At 41.0% G+C, this 17503-nt stretch overlaps 1 protein-coding gene across 2 annotated transcripts in view; it reads left to right on the forward strand.

The window, feature by feature from the left end:
- The window catches only part of LOC149465204 (uncharacterized), a 167453-nt gene that overhangs the window by 21664 nt on the left and 128286 nt on the right, over window positions 1–17503 (forward strand). For both annotated transcript variants that reach the window (XM_089673529.1, XM_089673528.1), the window contains exons 3-4: window positions 2126–4407; window positions 11970–12123. In XM_089673529.1, the coding sequence (XP_089529655.1) occupies window positions 2126–4407; window positions 11970–12123 (2436 nt within the window). The remainder of the gene's footprint in view (window positions 1–2125; window positions 4408–11969; window positions 12124–17503) is intronic.

Genomic DNA, 17503 nt, shown 5'->3' on the forward strand with positions numbered 1-17503 from the left:
TGATGAGTGATAAAACAGCTTTGGCAATATCGAGACAGGAATTGTATTTTTGAAGGGCAGATTTATATTGGTGGAAGTCTTATTTGTATGTGGGCCATGTTGAGATTATTTTGAGTATCATCTTCAGCTCCAAGTTTGGATCTTTATAATCTCCATGTAAGATATCTATTGAGACCTGTAGACAGTGACATTCTGTATCTTCTAATGATTTGTGGCCTTTTAAAGATAAAACAAGCTCTTTTGAATTTTAGTTGTAGGGTCCTGATTACTCCTCCGGTGGCCAATCATATACCACACTAACACTCTGGTGGTGGGGCCTGACTGCTGTGTCTTTAGGTTTTGACTGCATCTTAGAACAATTGTGACTCAGTTTCCAGCTATTTTTTACTTTGGTAAGATTCACTTCACTAAACTTTTTGGATTATAATATATTGTTTATAGATTTAGTGAAAATATATTTTGCATATTTTTATGTGTCTTTACTGTGTTGGGGAAACATATTGAGATCGCTACACCATCAGAATCTACAGCAAAACTATGCTGTAAATTTTTCTAATCAGAATATCTTTATATGGAAAACCTTTTATTATTTTTATGGATATATTGAGTATTTTTTTTTTATTGATATGGATCAAGCAAATTATGATTTTTTTTTCTTAAACTTATATTGTAGTACACTATTGGCACCTCAAAAATCCCAGCTCCTTTGGAGCATTTCCTATTCTAAATTATAGTAGAGATAGATTTACCAATGTATTTTACAAGAACAAAAGTAAACTATGACTAAAACATCTGATATTTGTATTTATAGTAAACCGATCACTTTGCCTATTAAAAATGATCTTCAGTAGTCGTCCCATAACCCTCCCAGCCCTTCCAAAAAGAAATTAAAAGTCAACAGCTTCAAATACTGAAGCTGCTGACTTTTAATAAAAGGACACTGGCAACTAAACTAGACTGGCCAGACCTAAACCTAGTAGCTTTCCCAACTTTGTGTCTGTCTTGCCCCATGTTGGCATTGTGTCCACAGTAGCATTTGCAGAGCAGAGTGGGACTGGCCATAGCGGTATTACTTTGACGCAGTTGGCCAGTTTAAACATGTATTTCAATATGTGAGAACTAAAAATCCCTGTTTTTATTGCAAAGTTTCCTAGAAAGGGTATATAGCAGTGTGCAGAGGGTTTATCCAGAATTTCTAGCCATGACACTGATGCATTGCAATATTTAGACTAAGTATTGTTTTATGGGGGGGGGGGTTAAAATCTTATTTGGACGTTTGGGTTTTCTCGGTGCTCTGACAGCCTATTGGAGAGGGCAAGATGCTTAAAACCCAACCTTAAAACATTGATAAAATGGTCACTTCTTCCCCAGAATCTGAAGGGGTCATATCTGGTAGTCTAGTTATCTTTTTTTCTGGACTGCTAGCTCACAGTCCTACCATCTGCCACATCATCTTGATGACAAGGCTGCTTGCCCCTGCACTGTACATGATGGCATCATGGAGAAGAGTGGCATTTAGGTCCAGTTCTTGGAACCAAAGGGGAGGAAGACTGTGGGACCTTGGATTTAGGCAAGTATTAGTCTACGCTTTCCCTTTCCCTAGAACAGGGGTCTCCAAACTTTCTAAGCAAAGGGCCAGTTTACTGCCCTTCAGACTTTAGGGGGGCCGGACTGTGGCCAGTGGGAGTAAAAAATGCCCTGACATTAGTGGGCATAAGCAACGCACCATCACTGGTTTGAATGGAAGGAATAATGCCCCGTTGTTGGTATCAGTGGGAAGAATAGTGCCCCATCAATGCTGTTAGTGGAAGGAATAGTGCCCCATAGATGGGGTCAGTGGGAGGAATAGTGCCCCATAGATTTCATCAGTGGGATGGGAGGAATAGTGCCCCAAGGGGCCAGGTAAAGGCAAGCCAAGGGCCACATCCGGCCCCCGGGCCATAGTTTGGAGACCACTGCCCTAGAACAAAACAAGGGGACTGGGAGCACTGAAACAACTTTTTCAGCTTGAACTTTGTATTAGAATAATGTCATTGTGAAAAACAGTATAAAATGTTAAACGTACTTAAATTTGTTAATAATGTACAGAAAAAGTCAGCCTATTTTATTTTTTTCTGTATTCTAGATCATACTCGATCTGGGAATGGCATTCTTCTTGATCTTGTAAACGGGTGTCATTTAGCGCATACAGCAGCACTGGCAAAAGTTGTGGCAACTGACCATTTCCAGCTGGAGGAGAATGTAAGATCAGAAGATCTTCTCAACAACAACAAAGAAGTATCAGAACAAGACTGTTTTACCAACCAAAGATTTGTATCTTCAGGGGATTTTACAACAGTCAGTGATCAAATATCAGCTGCAGACAATCCGAAAGAATCATTTCTTACATCATCTAAAGACAGGAACAGCAAAGCATATAAAGAGACGCTTAATCACTTGCATGACTCATGTCAGACTACAGATAAAGGCAGAGAACAAGATGGGAGAGAACTGTATAACGTGCAATCAAAACGAGCTTTATCCAATTACACCTTAAAAAACAACATTAGTAAAGATATTTCAGAGAACGAGATATTGCAAGGAGAGCTACAGAATGAAGAGTTAGACAAAGAGATACACAATCCAAGTAAAGTGAGTTTGTTAGAGCTTCAGGAAAATCCTGAGGATGCAAAGGATTCCTATGCAACAGAGTCTATTTTAGGTGATAGATCAAAAGAAAAAGAACACTTGGAACATAATAATTTCAAAGAAACTGCTGTGTCTAATTCTGACATGCTCAAGAGAGACTTGCTAGATGAAGTCACAAAACATGACATTGAATCGACAAGAGAACGCTTATATCATAAACCACAAGGCTGTGATAAAACAATTCATACGGAAAACAATGGCAACAACTATGCTGTGCACTTAAACCTTAGCAAATGTGATATTACTTCTACCAAACAGAAAGAAAGTTCTAGCATGGAACACTGTGATGTATTAGCACACACTGTGTGTGAGAGTGAAGACAGGTCAAAAAATTGTTCTCTTGATTTTCAGACCAAACGCTTTGGGCTATGTTTACCAAAACATGATGGTACCAGAAGAGGCAAGCGGAAAAAGGAGCACCGATCACTAAAATGTGGACGATTGCAGCCAGTTTTACATGAGCTAGAGTTTGTGGAAGAGGAGGATCTTTCTGAGAAGGAGGAAAGTAGTGAAGAGGATAACATAGATAGTTCTTTTCATTACAGCTGCTCCAAAGATGGGCTCGATCACAGAAAAGAGAGACATCAGTACGTTTCAGATAAACTGGACCCTGATGTTTTACACTTGCTTGAAATGCACCTCCGCAAGCAACAGCTTGTTGACATTAAGGAAGAAGGAGAAGAAGAAATGGTAGATGTTCACATTAATAAAGAAATGTCACGTTCAGACTCTTACAAGTTGTTACGTAATATACCTCCAGTTTTGGACATGGTTCTGGAGGAGCCTGAGCTAGAACATGCTGGAGACATGTTAGAAGAAGGCAGCAAAACGCCTTCTGATGTAGATTCTGATGACAGCAGTAACGTCTGCTCTATGGAAATAGGTCTTATGGAATCCCTGCAATATGATTTAATGAGTAAAAGTTCTAAGATAGACAAACATGAAATAGCCAAAATTCTCTCAGAACCGAGTCATGGTTGTCTGTCCAGAGGAAATAAAGGCAAACAAAGGGAAGATGCCTCCTGTCACAGTGAATGTAAACCTAAACATGGAAAAGTTCAAAATAAGGAACCAAAGGCTCATGAAGTACAAATGAAAGATCCAAGTGGTCTACAGATAATACACAAGGATGGTCCTGAAGATCTTGGATCTGGCATGGATTCAGAAGATGTTGATGATGCTGTAGAAGATGTTACCAATACATTGTTGCACTCAGAATCCAGTTTTTCTAAATTATTAAAGGAGATACCTGAACAGTCTTTAGAACTTAATGAGAAAGAAACGGTGGAAACACAGTTAATTGAAAAAACTGGCATAACTGACCCTCTTGAGGCTGACCAAAGCTCAGCTATTACATCATTAGACCTAGTCTCAGGTGTAACTCAGCAGAAAGTATCAGGGCCTGTTACAGAAGCTGATGAAACAAAATTGCTTGATAGTAGTACAGTTAATGATTTAGAAACCACTTTGCCACACTCTGCTAAGGCTGAAAACACCTCAGATTCACCTTGTCTCATGTTTAATGAAAATGGGGAACCACATGCACTTACTTTAGAATCTAGGATACCCTCTGAAGAAGCAGATCGCTGTTACCCGGGGGATGGAGGGGATTTTGGAAAAGAAAATGACTCCGCTCAGCAACTGGATGGTGCAGATAGACTACTGACAAATCAACAGATAAATCTAACAGATGTCGACAAAGATCTAAAAATTACAAAGGTATTGTGCGATAATTGTAGTTTCTAAACCATGTAATCTTTACACAGCTTTTAACCAGGTGAAGTATGCAGTAAGGGTAAGTCCTATTGTACTCTGATTTTTTTTTTTTTTTTTTTTTATTTCATAACCAGTTCGAATCTGTATATTCCCTTGCAGAATGCCTTTTGCTTCTGTGATAGATGAGATATAAATTTCAAGGCAATTGAAATCGGAGGCTTACACATTGTTTTCAGAAGTATCTGTTGCCTGTATGGCAGGATGTCTCTATAAAACGCAGTCAGTTACGTCAGTCCATGTTCTGTGTCACATTTCACAGCATTATTCTCAAAGTGCTTGTATGTTTTTTGATAAATGGCTTTTGGGGGGTGTTTGTCATGTCTGCTGAGCTTGACACTGTACTAGAATAAAATGCTAAATTTAACAACTCTGTTTATGAGGCTTGACAGTCCCAGTTTAAAATCATGTTTGCGTAGAAGACAGATGGCATTTCACATACCACTAAAATATTTAAAGGAAAATATTGAGAATAAAATGACAACATTTTTTTTTTTTTTTATCATAGTAATTTTAGGAAAAGAAAGCTATTGACTTGATTTCAGAAACATTCCAAAGTATCATTATGCCAATTTCCCAAAACAAATATGAGACCTAACTACGCAAATACATTTGTTCGTTGTTTCTGCTGAACTGGCCAACTGATATCCCGTTTTTTTTTTTTTTTTAAAGTAGAACTATAGGTAAAACTTTTTCTTTATTTTGGATAGAGTAAGGGAGGGTTATAACCCCTGTTAGTGTTTGTGCCATCTGTGTCCCATTGGGGAGATTTACCTGTACTTCCTGTCCTCTATTACTTTTCTGGGGACAACCCAGAATTTGGAGTTTACTTTCATTTTCAATGATACTGGTAAACAGAACAAATATAGAGGATTCATTTCCCTAATGGGGGCACAGACTGCAATAAAAACCTAACAGGTGTTCTAATCCCTCTCCTCTGTATCCAGAACTGGAAAAAAAAAACATTTTGCCTTTTAGTTATACTTTTAAGTAGAATTTATTTAGTAAATTTTTCATAAATATGAAAACTGTCTCTAGTTTAAAAAGTGCACATTCTTTGGCTGTCATCCTTGTTCTCTAACTTCACTACTTGCTAAGTTCTTGACCCAAAAATATGCAGCCTGTTAAAGTGTTAGTGAATAACCGCTTGACCACTTTCAGCTTGTAAAGAAAGAAGTTAGCAATGGCAATGACAGCTCCCATATTTCTGTAATATTAATTATTATTATAGTACAGGATTTATATAGCGCCAACAATTTGCACAGCTGTTTACAAAATGAAGGCAGACATTACAGTTACAATACAATTTGGTACAAGAGGAATCAGAGGGTCCTTGTTAGAGCTTACAGACTAAGAGGGAGGGATGGTAGGTTCTTTTCAAATAAATATATTGTGACCTGTAGTTAACCATTTCATTTGTTCTGTGTGCAGAGTGATATATACAGTACAGCTGTAACTTTTTTTTTCTTTTTTTTTTAATTTCAACTTTTCACATTGCATCTTAAAAATAGGATCTTATTTCATGTTTACAAAAGGCCAAGCTGAGAGCTGTGGAATGCAGTAACCTATTAACCAACCTGGTTTCACTGTTCAGTGCAAATCAGTCAGAAAAAAAAGATAATTCTTACACGTCTATCAAGTGACATCGAAATTCAGATCGAGACCGGTTACTGTTGCCTACAGAAGGATCAGATTTTGACAACAGAAAAAATACAAACTTTTCCCTAGTATAACCCCTCCTCTATCCAGCATGCCTCATTGTTTGCTAGTGGGCTAGGAGGACAGAATCTGATTTCTGTATCCTCTAAGCAAACTGACATTGGTACTCTAGTGCCTGGTACCCTTATACTTAGTCTTCTTCAGCTTTATCAGGTGGGGCTCAGTTTCCTGCCCTGTCCCCTTGGAGTCCTCTATGCTCACCCAGGACTTTTTGGCCACCTGCAATAAACTCCTCTGACTCACTGACCGCAGGGGCTCCGATTGTGATCCAGTAGCATTCTGTGCAGAGTTTATTGCTGACCGTCAAGACACCTTAGATTAGGCCAAGACATTGATCCCTATGACCATTTCTGACTTAGATTCAGAGTTTCACCAGTTTATCACTGACATGGCTGTTTTTGAGACCCCTCCGTCTCCTGTTTCCTGATTTACAAGGGTTCGTATCTGACCTTATTAATGCAGTGTATTCAACACTGCATGTGGAGAATCGGCCTGCTGTTTCCAGCCTACAGCCTTTTAGAGCTCCTAAAGCTGCCACAGACCTTTCCCTTACACCCAGAAGTCAAGAAATTCCTCTGTGTAAACTGAAATCTTGGTTCAAACCTGAGATCTGTACAAAAGAGGGTATTTGTTAAATGGTAAACCATTTCCACTGTGGATCAACTTGTGTACCATATTAGAAGCAACACTATTCAGGTGGAAGTTGTGTTTACCCTTTAAAGATTCTAACAGACAGCTGAATCCCCCTTAAATTCCAGTTTGAACAGGCTGATTCTGCCCTCTGTTCTGGGGGTTTGTTTCCTCCAAAGGAACCTCCTGTATGTCTGGGATGAAACCCAGTTTCTGAGAATAGATGTGATGGTTTTCTACAAGCTTCTAAACGTATAACCTGTGTGGATGTAATGACTATACAGATGCATAGGGCACTGTGGTTGTCCTGCTGGAATGCTGATGACCTATCCAAAAAGCATCTGACTAGGTTGGCAATCAAGGGACAATGCCTCTTCAGCCCTGCAACATGGAAATCTAGAGAGGCCAGTTGAATCCCATCCTTTTTCTGCAGTTAGTGCCCCCAGGCCCCCTGAGCCTGACTCTCGCCCAGCCTGTAGGGCACATACTCACTGGTCAACCAACGTGAGGAGGGTGCATCCTCCTGTCTATAAGTGGAGTGCTGAATGTGCATCTGGTTCAGCCCTTAGATGGCTTTTCTTTCTGTCACCCAGGTGCAGGGAGTCACCCTCTTTGCTCACACGCTCCCTACCCCTGGGACAGGAACAATATATTTTGGTGCATAGCACCTCTCAGAGGTTCCCCTCTATTAATCAAGGATCTTGATCCTCAGTGCTGCTTGGGTACAACTGTTGTCTGAGTATTGCTTCTCAGGTTCAGCCATTTGCTCTTTCCTGGCATCTCTATTGTAGGGTCCTCAAGTTACCTCCTGTAAAGAGTTAGCTCTATGAAGCCTAGTAGTCAGCACCTTCAGAAGGGCCTAACTCCTATAAGATCCAGCTAGCCCGAGCCTTGCCAGGATCCAGTGTTGATGACAACCTGTGATCAGAGGTGAGATGACCCAGCTGTTAAATGGTCCACACCTGTGGCCTCCTTGTTGGCATGCATTGTCTAAATATCTCACTCCTGACTTCTTTGTTAACCATGTAGAGTTTGCAGTGCTTTCACCTCCTGGACGTAGTGAATGCCCCCCCTTCTGGGACAGGGATAGTTACTGCAGCACAGTACGGAGCATATTGGTCTTGTCCGAATGGTTCTTCTGAAGGACATTGCCTTGGATGCTGAGTGCCTTAAGTCCAGTAGCTTTGTACAGTGGGGTGCATCTCAGATCTTACATGGTGAGAGAATATCAGCACTAGAGGACCCCATGCCCTCAAAAGTACTAAGCGTTTTTAAACACTTTTACAAAAACATTTTTTTTCTGCAAGAAGAGCTGGCCCTAAACAATCTCATATGCAAGTAGAATGCACCTGAACTCAGACTGCTTTTACCAGTGAACACTTGCCCCTGTTAAACTATATTACTCCCCAAAATGTTTTTCGGTTTCCTATTTCTGCCTTAGTGTACAGAGTAGTAATGTGTAAAAAATATTTCCAGTAGAATACATGAGTGTTAAGATTCTTTAAAGCCTAAAGGCAGGTATGAAGGAAGAAAATCTGACAGATTCCTGCATGCAGGGATCTCTCTTGCTGTACTATTGTATTCTGATAGCAGGTATTTACCCCCCTCCATTGCCATTCCCAGTCAGAATACACAGATGCAGCCATTTGCAACAAGCACTGATAAAATGTTGGTTTTCCACCAGGACCATTTGACAGAAGCCAAGCACAGGTACATTATATACCATCAAAGTGATGTGTCCTAACTCCTGCTTTAAATAAAATCTTCCTCCTCTGATCCCTCCCCCGCCATCTTAATCTTCCAGTGTGTCAGGGGTTGAAAGATCTGTGGGACCTTGTCATGTTCACTTTTCAAGAGTGCCAACTATGTCTGCCCTTTTCACACACCTCCTGTGTTCATAGAAGCTGTACTATAACTTCTGTGAATGAAAAATGATCGATGAAATGAGGGTGGGCAGATGAATGAAAGGTCTGCCTCCTTCATTCATAGATCATGTTTCATTCATAGAAGCTATGGAACAGATCACATAAATGTAGGAGGTAGGCGCATAAGGCGGGCATAGTTGACACTCTTGATGAGTGCCTGTCACAGGTCCCTCAGCTCTATTAATCCCCACCGCACCAAGAGATTTTGGCAGTGAGGGTTGCGTGGGATCAGAAGAGGAATATTTCAATTAAAGCAGGAACCAGGAGCACAAGGGACACATCACATTGATAGTAAGTAATGTCCCTTGTACTGATTTTTATTCTTTTACTAAACAGGCTTTAACACAGTTGTTTTAACTTTATCCCTCCATAACGTTTCCCGTTGTGTTTGCTTTAAATCAGTTTTTATGAATCTTATCTGTTATGTTGTTAGCTGTATTTCAGAGCTGGTTATACTGCCCTATGGATTGCACAGAGAATGCAGCACTGAAAGTTTCAAAATTCAAAAGTGGGCACGTAGGAAACATTTGAGGAACAATTAGAACACTAGGGGGCACTTGGTTAACATTTGAAGAAGATGTGGAACACTTGTCAAGAGACGTTAGAAACTTTATCCCACTAGTTATGCGGAGGAACTGTATGATATTACACAGCCCCTGAGGCTGAATTCACACTTAACTCCAGATTTTGAGCATGTTCATGAAACGCACAAAGAACATTTGTTGTGACTGCTGTGCTATTTATTGTTAATGGCACCCCAAATGTGACACGCCAGAAAAACGCACAACAAATGCAGCATAACGCTGGAAGTGCAGAAAGGTGCATGCGCATTTTTGCCGTGTTTGTTGCATGCAAGGCAGCCCATTGCAGGGCTCTTGGTGTGAAGGGGGATAACAGTGGAGCGTACCAAAGTTCTACATAGTACGTATGCTGGTTCCCACATGGACTGGAGGCAAATGATCTACCAGTAGGGGAAATAGACAAGTTCAGTTATTACAGCAGATATAATAAACCCTGGAAGGAACTCCTTAACTGCCATCTCGCTGCATCCTGAATATAGGCACTCCATTCTAGATCTGACAGCTGTTAGAGATGATGACTGCCAGTGACAGCTGTAGGAATCACACTACATATATGAACAGAGAACACAGTTCTTGTCTGCACTGAAGAAACGGGTAATATGTTTAATAGAGACAAGTCATCTTCTAGGATAGTATGAATACACCTGGAGGGGAATGATATGCTGCTTTTTTTCTGCATTTAATTGCTGCTGTGCGTGACTCTATGGCTGTGCGTTCTATCAGATTTGGTATCCTACACAATGGCTTCTCAGTGTTTGCAAAGACTCCCCGCACCCCTATCAGACATGCATATACACAATCCACTAATATAGTGCACCGCTATATTAAACCAACCTCATATCATATAAATAATAAGCATATAAAAACTAAAAAGGTGATTTTTTAGTTTTTATATGTTTATTATTTGGTTTAATATAGCGCTGCACTATATTAATAAATCGTTCATTGCACTGATTGAGGTTTCAGTTTTAAGTGTGAGCTGCTTTATATTATAGGTATACGTCATAAAAGCGCAAGAGGATTTTATATAATTCATATACACAATTCACTGCATGTCAAGAAACCTCATAGGATTTGTCCAACCCCCCCCTCCCCTCCTAACTGTGTATTGTCTGACAATGGTGTTCTGGGCTTGTGTGCTGGCAGCGTTTCTTCACACATCAGATTGTAGAACTGTTGCTTTGGAGTTATCAGTATCTTGTCAAGGTAAGCTCATCTTAAACCTTGACTATAGTGACAGGAAAGAGATTCCTTGTTTTAGCTATACATACATGTGCATGTTTTGAGCAAACTTTGAATATTTATTCTATTTGCTCTTCAAGGCCTTATTCACATCGATTCTGAGGCCTGTAGTCTGTAAATGGGCTGTGCGTTTAAGCATTTGGATCCATGGGTACTGCATGCAGGCATTCCATTCAAGTCTATGGGGGGGGGGGGGGGGTCAACAGCTGGCTGGACACTAGCACGCACTCCAGCCCAAATGTAGACAGTGTGAATTCATGATGCACAACTGCAGACAATCAAACTGAGATGAGCGGCTGTGTCCATTGGTAGTAACATGCTGCCTGCCTTTGTTTTATGTGTTTTATTACATTTACACTGTTTTTCAATAATTTGTTTTGTCTTCTGCTGTGACAATCCATTCAAATCTACTTTCTTAAAGTGGAGTTAGCCTAGGTTTACACTAATGTGCATAACAATCCCTGTGTTTCCTGTACTGTATTCAAATCTCTCAGCCCTTGCAATCCGCAGCGGGTGTCAATGTAATCTTAATGACACCCCAAACCGATTGCAAAAGCAGTGCGTTTGGCTGTACTAGATTGCATGGTACAAAATGAGTTGCAGTGCAGCTCCAAAAAAGGTGCATGCACGTCTCGGTTTGATTTGAGCCCATTCAAAATGAATAAGCTCAAATCGCAGTGCACTGAATCACATGTGAATTGCACAGGAATGCGTTGTAGTTTTGTACGGTTCACATGAGGTTCACCGTGTGAACCAAGGCCTAACTTCCATTACTGTTGTCGTTTTGTTAGTGAGAAGTGAAAGTAATGCAGGCCATACATGGTTCGAATTCCGAACGATTTTACGTCTGAAAATCGGAAACGTCGTTCGCTCGGTAATCCGATGGTGCCATCATTGATTTCGAATATCAGCCGACCAAGTCATAACGTTCACCCCATATAACATGCAAAACTTCTGTTCCTTCCAGGTCACGGCTCATGCACATATTCTTTTCGAAAAAATGATCGTACTATTTGACCATCACTGAGTCGAAAATCGGTAGTTTTTCACGAATTTTCCAACATGCCCGATCACCGAAAAGGGGAGGAACCACAAAAATCGGCCGGTGCCATTGACCCACTAACAGCGAAAATCGGCCGATTATTCTTGGGTCCGATTTTCATATGAAAAATTGGTCGATTTTCGACTCATGTATGGTCGACCTAAGTTTTTCACAAAAGAAACTTTTTCTTGTAAAGGAAGGGGAGTCTAAAACTCTAAGACACTATTGCTGCCTGTGTTCTCTTACTTTTTTCTTTCTGGTGATAAATGTTGTCATTTGGACGTGTGTGTATGTTTATATGTATATATGTAGGTATTTCCCATACTAACAATTCATCTTTAAACTTTTTACTGTTTCTCTTTTGCAAAGGAGAATGTAAAGTCTCAAACTGAATCTAGTTTTTCTGAAGCACCATTATGTTTCACTGCTGACATGAACACACTACATGAAGACCTCAAGCAAAAGATCTTGTCTCTACTAGAGAAGGCTCATGCTGCTGACTGCAGATCCTCTCACCTTCAAGGTATGTAACAATTTGTTGAATAATTGTGCCTATAAGCCTAGATTCCCACTATAGGGTCACATGTGAGTCGCACAGCAACCGCACTGCATTCCTGTGCAATTCACATACAGTTCTGTGTGGTGCACCAAAGAAGCACAGGCGCTTTTTTTTTTTTTTTTTAACTGCATTGGAACCGGATCACATGGTTGTTTTTTACCATGCGATCTGGTGCAGGCGAACGCACTGTGTTTGCGACTTGCTTTTGAGGTATTATTAACTTTGAATTGACAGCCACAGCAGATTTCAAAACATAGTGCGTTTGCAATGCAGTGCAGAGGCAAGCTTCCAGCGCACTTTCTGGACTGATGGCCTTTGCACAAATAACACAGCATTCACCAAGAAACTCATTACTTACCACCCATGTATATGCCGCCACCTGTACTTCTATAAGTAACACATTTTGCTAAATATGAATCTCAGCTACATTGACCCCAGTTCCCTCCTCAATAAACCTTTTCCTATAATAATCAGTTTAATGAAATGTACCATTGTAACTGTAACATTTCCATACACATAACATAAATTAAGTGTCTTATAGGAAACATTCCACGTGCACAAAATTACTAAAATTAACAGCCTATGTTTATTTCAAAACTTACCTCAATCATGAACGGGCCCATATTTGTTAGATTAAATAAACAAAGGTTTACTTTATTCGATGTTGTGTAAACGTCAGTACTTTACACAACATCTCCTGGAGTAGAAAAGCAAAAATAATCCATGTCACACTAGCCCAGGGGTGGGCAAACTTTTTGACTTGAGGGCCGCAATGGGTTCATATATTGGACCCGGGGGCCGGACTAGCTGCTGGCCGGGCCCAGCCACTACCATGCTATCCATAGTAAGTATAGTAATATTCCCCCATAGTAAGCATAGTAATTCATCCCCCATATAGTAATTCATCCCCCATATAGTAATTCATCCCCCATATAGTAATTCATCCCCCATATAGTAATTCATCCCCCATATAGTAATTCATCCCCCCTATAGTAATTCATTCCCCAACCTTTGCTCCGCGCGTTCCTCTCGCCGTGTTCCCGCGCCGTTCCGGTCTTCAGGGCGGACTGTGAGAGGAGAGGAGTTCGTCACGCTGCCCCGCCTACATCCTGACAGCCAATGTTTGCCACGCTCCGCGGGCCGGATTAAAGGTCCGCCGGGCCGTAGTTTGCCCATTGCTGCACTAGCCTATGACAGGATAGGTAAAAATGAATTGCCTATCAACTTGTGTTAGCTCCTCGTCTGCTGGATTAGGTGTCTTTGTCAATATGTTCCTGGCTGAAGAGGACATTATTAGTTAAATGTTTTTTGTAGAAGAGCAAGTCTTGCAGACGACTTGAGAAGAAGAAATATTGGCTAGCTTTCACTTTCTCAGACAAATTTGAATATGAAAATATGAATTCTTTGTAAGGGCAACACATTCACTCTTATCTCGCTGTTATAGAATACCTTGGAGGAAGCCCTGAAGCACATAACTTATGTATTTTCTTAAAGTGGAACTTCATTCTCTCAATCAAGATTGAGTATTTTGAATCCTGTATCTGCTAGCATTAGTAAATACCTAGGAAAGGATATCCTATTTACTTGTTGTAAGCTCTTTTTTTTTTTATTTCTTAAGTTACTTCCTCGTTTCCATGGCTAGTCTTCAGGAGGGGAGGACGGGTTTTCTCAGCTAAGAATACCCTCCTGCCTGCATGCCTGAGCTAAGAGCTGATGGATTCCAAGAAGTAAATGCTACATGAGTCATCTGCCCTAACTCAAGATGGCCATGTCCAGAAATGCTAGGGGGTGTATCCAAAAGTGATTTCTCAACAAGATAAACCATGGAGACATGGATGGATGGGTGGGTTTGCTTTGAATGTAAACAAAAATGAATTAAATAGTGCTTTTGGATTGTGGTACTCGAACATAGTGTAGTTCCACTTTAGGCAACATTACATTGAAAAAGCTTAGTGCTTTGTGGTAACCTGATGTTGCAGACTAGACCCCAGCATAACACAGTAGCTCTAATCCCAATCTACAATCTTGTAACTAAACTGTTAAAGCTAAAATCTAGTAAAGTTTTATGGGGCATACAGCACCTATTGTCTTCTCCTCTGCAGCCACTGTCACATGTGAAATCTGCGTGGATGTGTGAGTGACGCTGGTATCTGTGAATGAATAAAGTACAAGTCCTGTTTACCACAGCAGTAGACAATTTGTAGTTCTCAATGGACTGCAGACACACTGATCAGTGCATTCAAAGTATATTCACACTTCCTCCAGCTTTCTTACTTAAACCCCTTGGAGGTATGGGCAGAAAACTGGAGAGAGAGTGTGCAGGACCCTGACATTGCACCTGTGATCCACGGACTGTGGGTGCAATACTTTGCAGGCTCACGTGTAAGTAAAAAAATAATAACTGCATATTTTTATTTATTTTTTTTTAAAGGTGAACTAAGCTTTTAATGTAATTTTAAATTTTTTTTTCAATTCTCTATATCTGCTGCTTTTATTAAAGTGGAACTTTAGTCAGAAAATTAAAGTGATACTAAAGGTTCAGATTTTTTCTTTTAAAAATAAAAATTTACCTGCTCTGTGCAATAATTTTGCACAAAGCAGCCCCAATCCTCCTGTTCCACTGGTGTTCCTGTCTCCTTCCCCCCTCTGAGTGGCCCCAGATTAAGCTGTTTGGTTTGAGGGCACTCGCGCTTTCAAGCCACCTCTGTGTATCCGAAATAACACACAGAGCACAGCTGTCCCTCCTCACTGGCTGTGATTGACAGCCATTGGCTCCTGCTGCTGTGTCTGAGCTAATGAGGGAGAGACCCGGGGGAGCTGCTGCTCTTGTGCACATCGCTGGATCGAGATCAGGCTCAGGTAAGTATTAGGGGGCTGAGGAGGAGCTGCACAATGAAGGTTTTTTACCTTTATGCATAGAATGCAGGAAGGTAAAAAAACCTTCAGCCTTTAGAACCACTTTAAGTCCTGCTAGCTCACTTCAAGCAAGTGCCTATACTGTTTAAAATTCACTAATACAGTGCCTCACCCTGCTCTGCACATGCTCAGTTTCTCTCTATTTTTTGACTGCCAGAAATCTAGAAGCCGATCTGCTGAGGGCCTAAAGATTTACTTCTGCCCAGAGACCCTTGCTTCAGCAAAATGGCAGCCTCCAGCTAGAAGAAACAGGAACAATGCTGGAAGCAATTTACAGCACACACTAATTTTGGTAGCATATTTATTAACCCCTTGCCCTCCTGAGGATTTACCCCCCTTCCTGACCAGGCAATTTTTTGCGTTACGCCTCTGCGTTACTTCAACTGACAATTGTGCGGTCATGCAACGTTGCACCCAAATTAAATTTACGTCCTATTTATCCCCATGAATTGAGCTTTCTTTCGGTGGTATTTGATTACTTGTGCGTTTATTTTTAGCGCTATGAAAAAGAGACCATTTTGAGAAAAAAAACAATATTTTTGACTTGTATTAAACATGTCCAGTAAAAAAATTTAAAAAATCAAATTTCGTTGTAAATTTAGGCCAAAATGTATTCTGCTCCATGTCTTTGCTAAAAAAAAAATCAGTGACTTTTATAGCGGGACTGCGGCAGGCATTCTGACACTGGGGGGAACTTACTTGGTTTTACTGACATCCCCAGTGACACTAATACAGGGATCAGTGCTAAAAAAAAAGCACTGACACTCTACTAATGGCACTGGGCAGGAAGGGGTTAACATGAGGGGCGATCAAAGGGTTAACTGTGTGCAGGGTGTGTTTTACCATACACAGTGTCTGTATGCTTCACTGTAAGCACAGTGCTTTGGATGGCTGTGCTGTGCACAGCCATCCAAAGCAGTGTGTCCGAGCTGGGAGGAGAACAGTTCTCCCCGTCGGAGATTCTCGGTAATCACCGGGCGCTGGCAAGTAATCATAGGCCAGGGCCCGGTGATTTGACAGCCGTGAATGGCGGCACGGGTAGGGAGTGATTGCCTCCCGTGCGCCCCCTACCCGGAAATGCAGAATCTATATATACGTGATTTTGCACACCGGTGCCACCCTGTAGCAGTATTTCTGCTACAGGGCGGTTGGGAAGCGGTTAATGTGGAATGTATGTTTCTTGCTAACAAACATTTTTTTCCCTCCTGATTCACTTGCCCAGTGCATCAAAGGTCTGCATTCCACAGAAATGAAGGTGTACTGACCCTCCTACTGTAGATCAGTTGGTCGCAGTGGTAAACAAAATTAATGACATGGAACACCTGATGGCGACTATGAAATGTAAAGAGGTGCAGTTTAATAAAACGTGGTATTATTGACATGATTTCCAATACTCACGGGACTATGCTACATTTCTGTCTGAATCATTTACTCAGGCTTCACCTCAAAAAGGAGCTTACGATCCTTTGGATGGTTTCGTAAAGGTGCATTCCTGGTCCCAGACATCTAGAACCTTCTTCCAACTACTCTTTATCCATTCAACTCTCCCCTTCAGCATATTTAGATACCCTCGGCCTTATCTTCTTCCTTTCTCTTTAGTCTAAGGTCATTCTGGGCTTCTAATTTTTCAAATTTCTTTATAAAAAAATATGGCTTTTGGAGCATGGCAGCACCCATTATATCTTTGGTCTTTGGGAGGATTTTTGCGGGGGCAATAACTTACCCCTTTTATTATATATGCAATAGCACAGTGTTTATCATATTACTGTTAAAGTATCTCCTCCATGTAATTTCCTGTATTCACTAATGTGTGATGTGTTGTCCTCAGGGGCGGACTGACAACTCATGGGGCCCCCGGGCAATGGGGGATCATGAGGCCCCTGTGTCCTTGCCCAAACTCAAAAAAGCCTATGAAAAAGGTACCAGGGACATCTCATGGTGCCCCCTACTGACCCCAGGCCCTCGGGCAGTGCCCGAGTTTCCAAATGGTCAGTCCACCCCTGGTTGTCCTTGATAATTACTGTTTGGTGTACTGTTCTACATGCCTTGCTGGAAGACAAAATAAAACTAAAAAAAACATTAGTTTTTAACAAATTGTTGTGGGTAAAGTTCTGCTGTCAAAAATCCAGGCAGTTCTACCAAGAAGGTCCTTATTCAGGTATTTCTTCTTATGGTGGTTACAGCAATCTGTTAACCTGCCACATGAACATCCGCTGGAGAAGCAAACTGCTCAGACCTCTCCTGCAATTTTCATCATTAGGAAGTCTATCCTGGGTAGTGATATTCAGCCACCACTCAAATCGGCACATGTAGACCAGAAGTGGCTGCTAATAGGGCGGAGGAGATCAGCAGTGTTTATATGATAAACATTGCTTTAACAAATGAATGACATCCATTTAGGGTTTAGCTCTGTTTAAGCTAATATGGT

This window comes from Staurois parvus, unplaced genomic scaffold (assembly GCF_062004578.1).
Source record: "Staurois parvus isolate SC_StPar_1 unplaced genomic scaffold, SC_StPar_1.0 ptg000140l, whole genome shotgun sequence".
NCBI classification, from domain to species: domain Eukaryota; kingdom Metazoa; phylum Chordata; class Amphibia; order Anura; family Ranidae; genus Staurois; species Staurois parvus.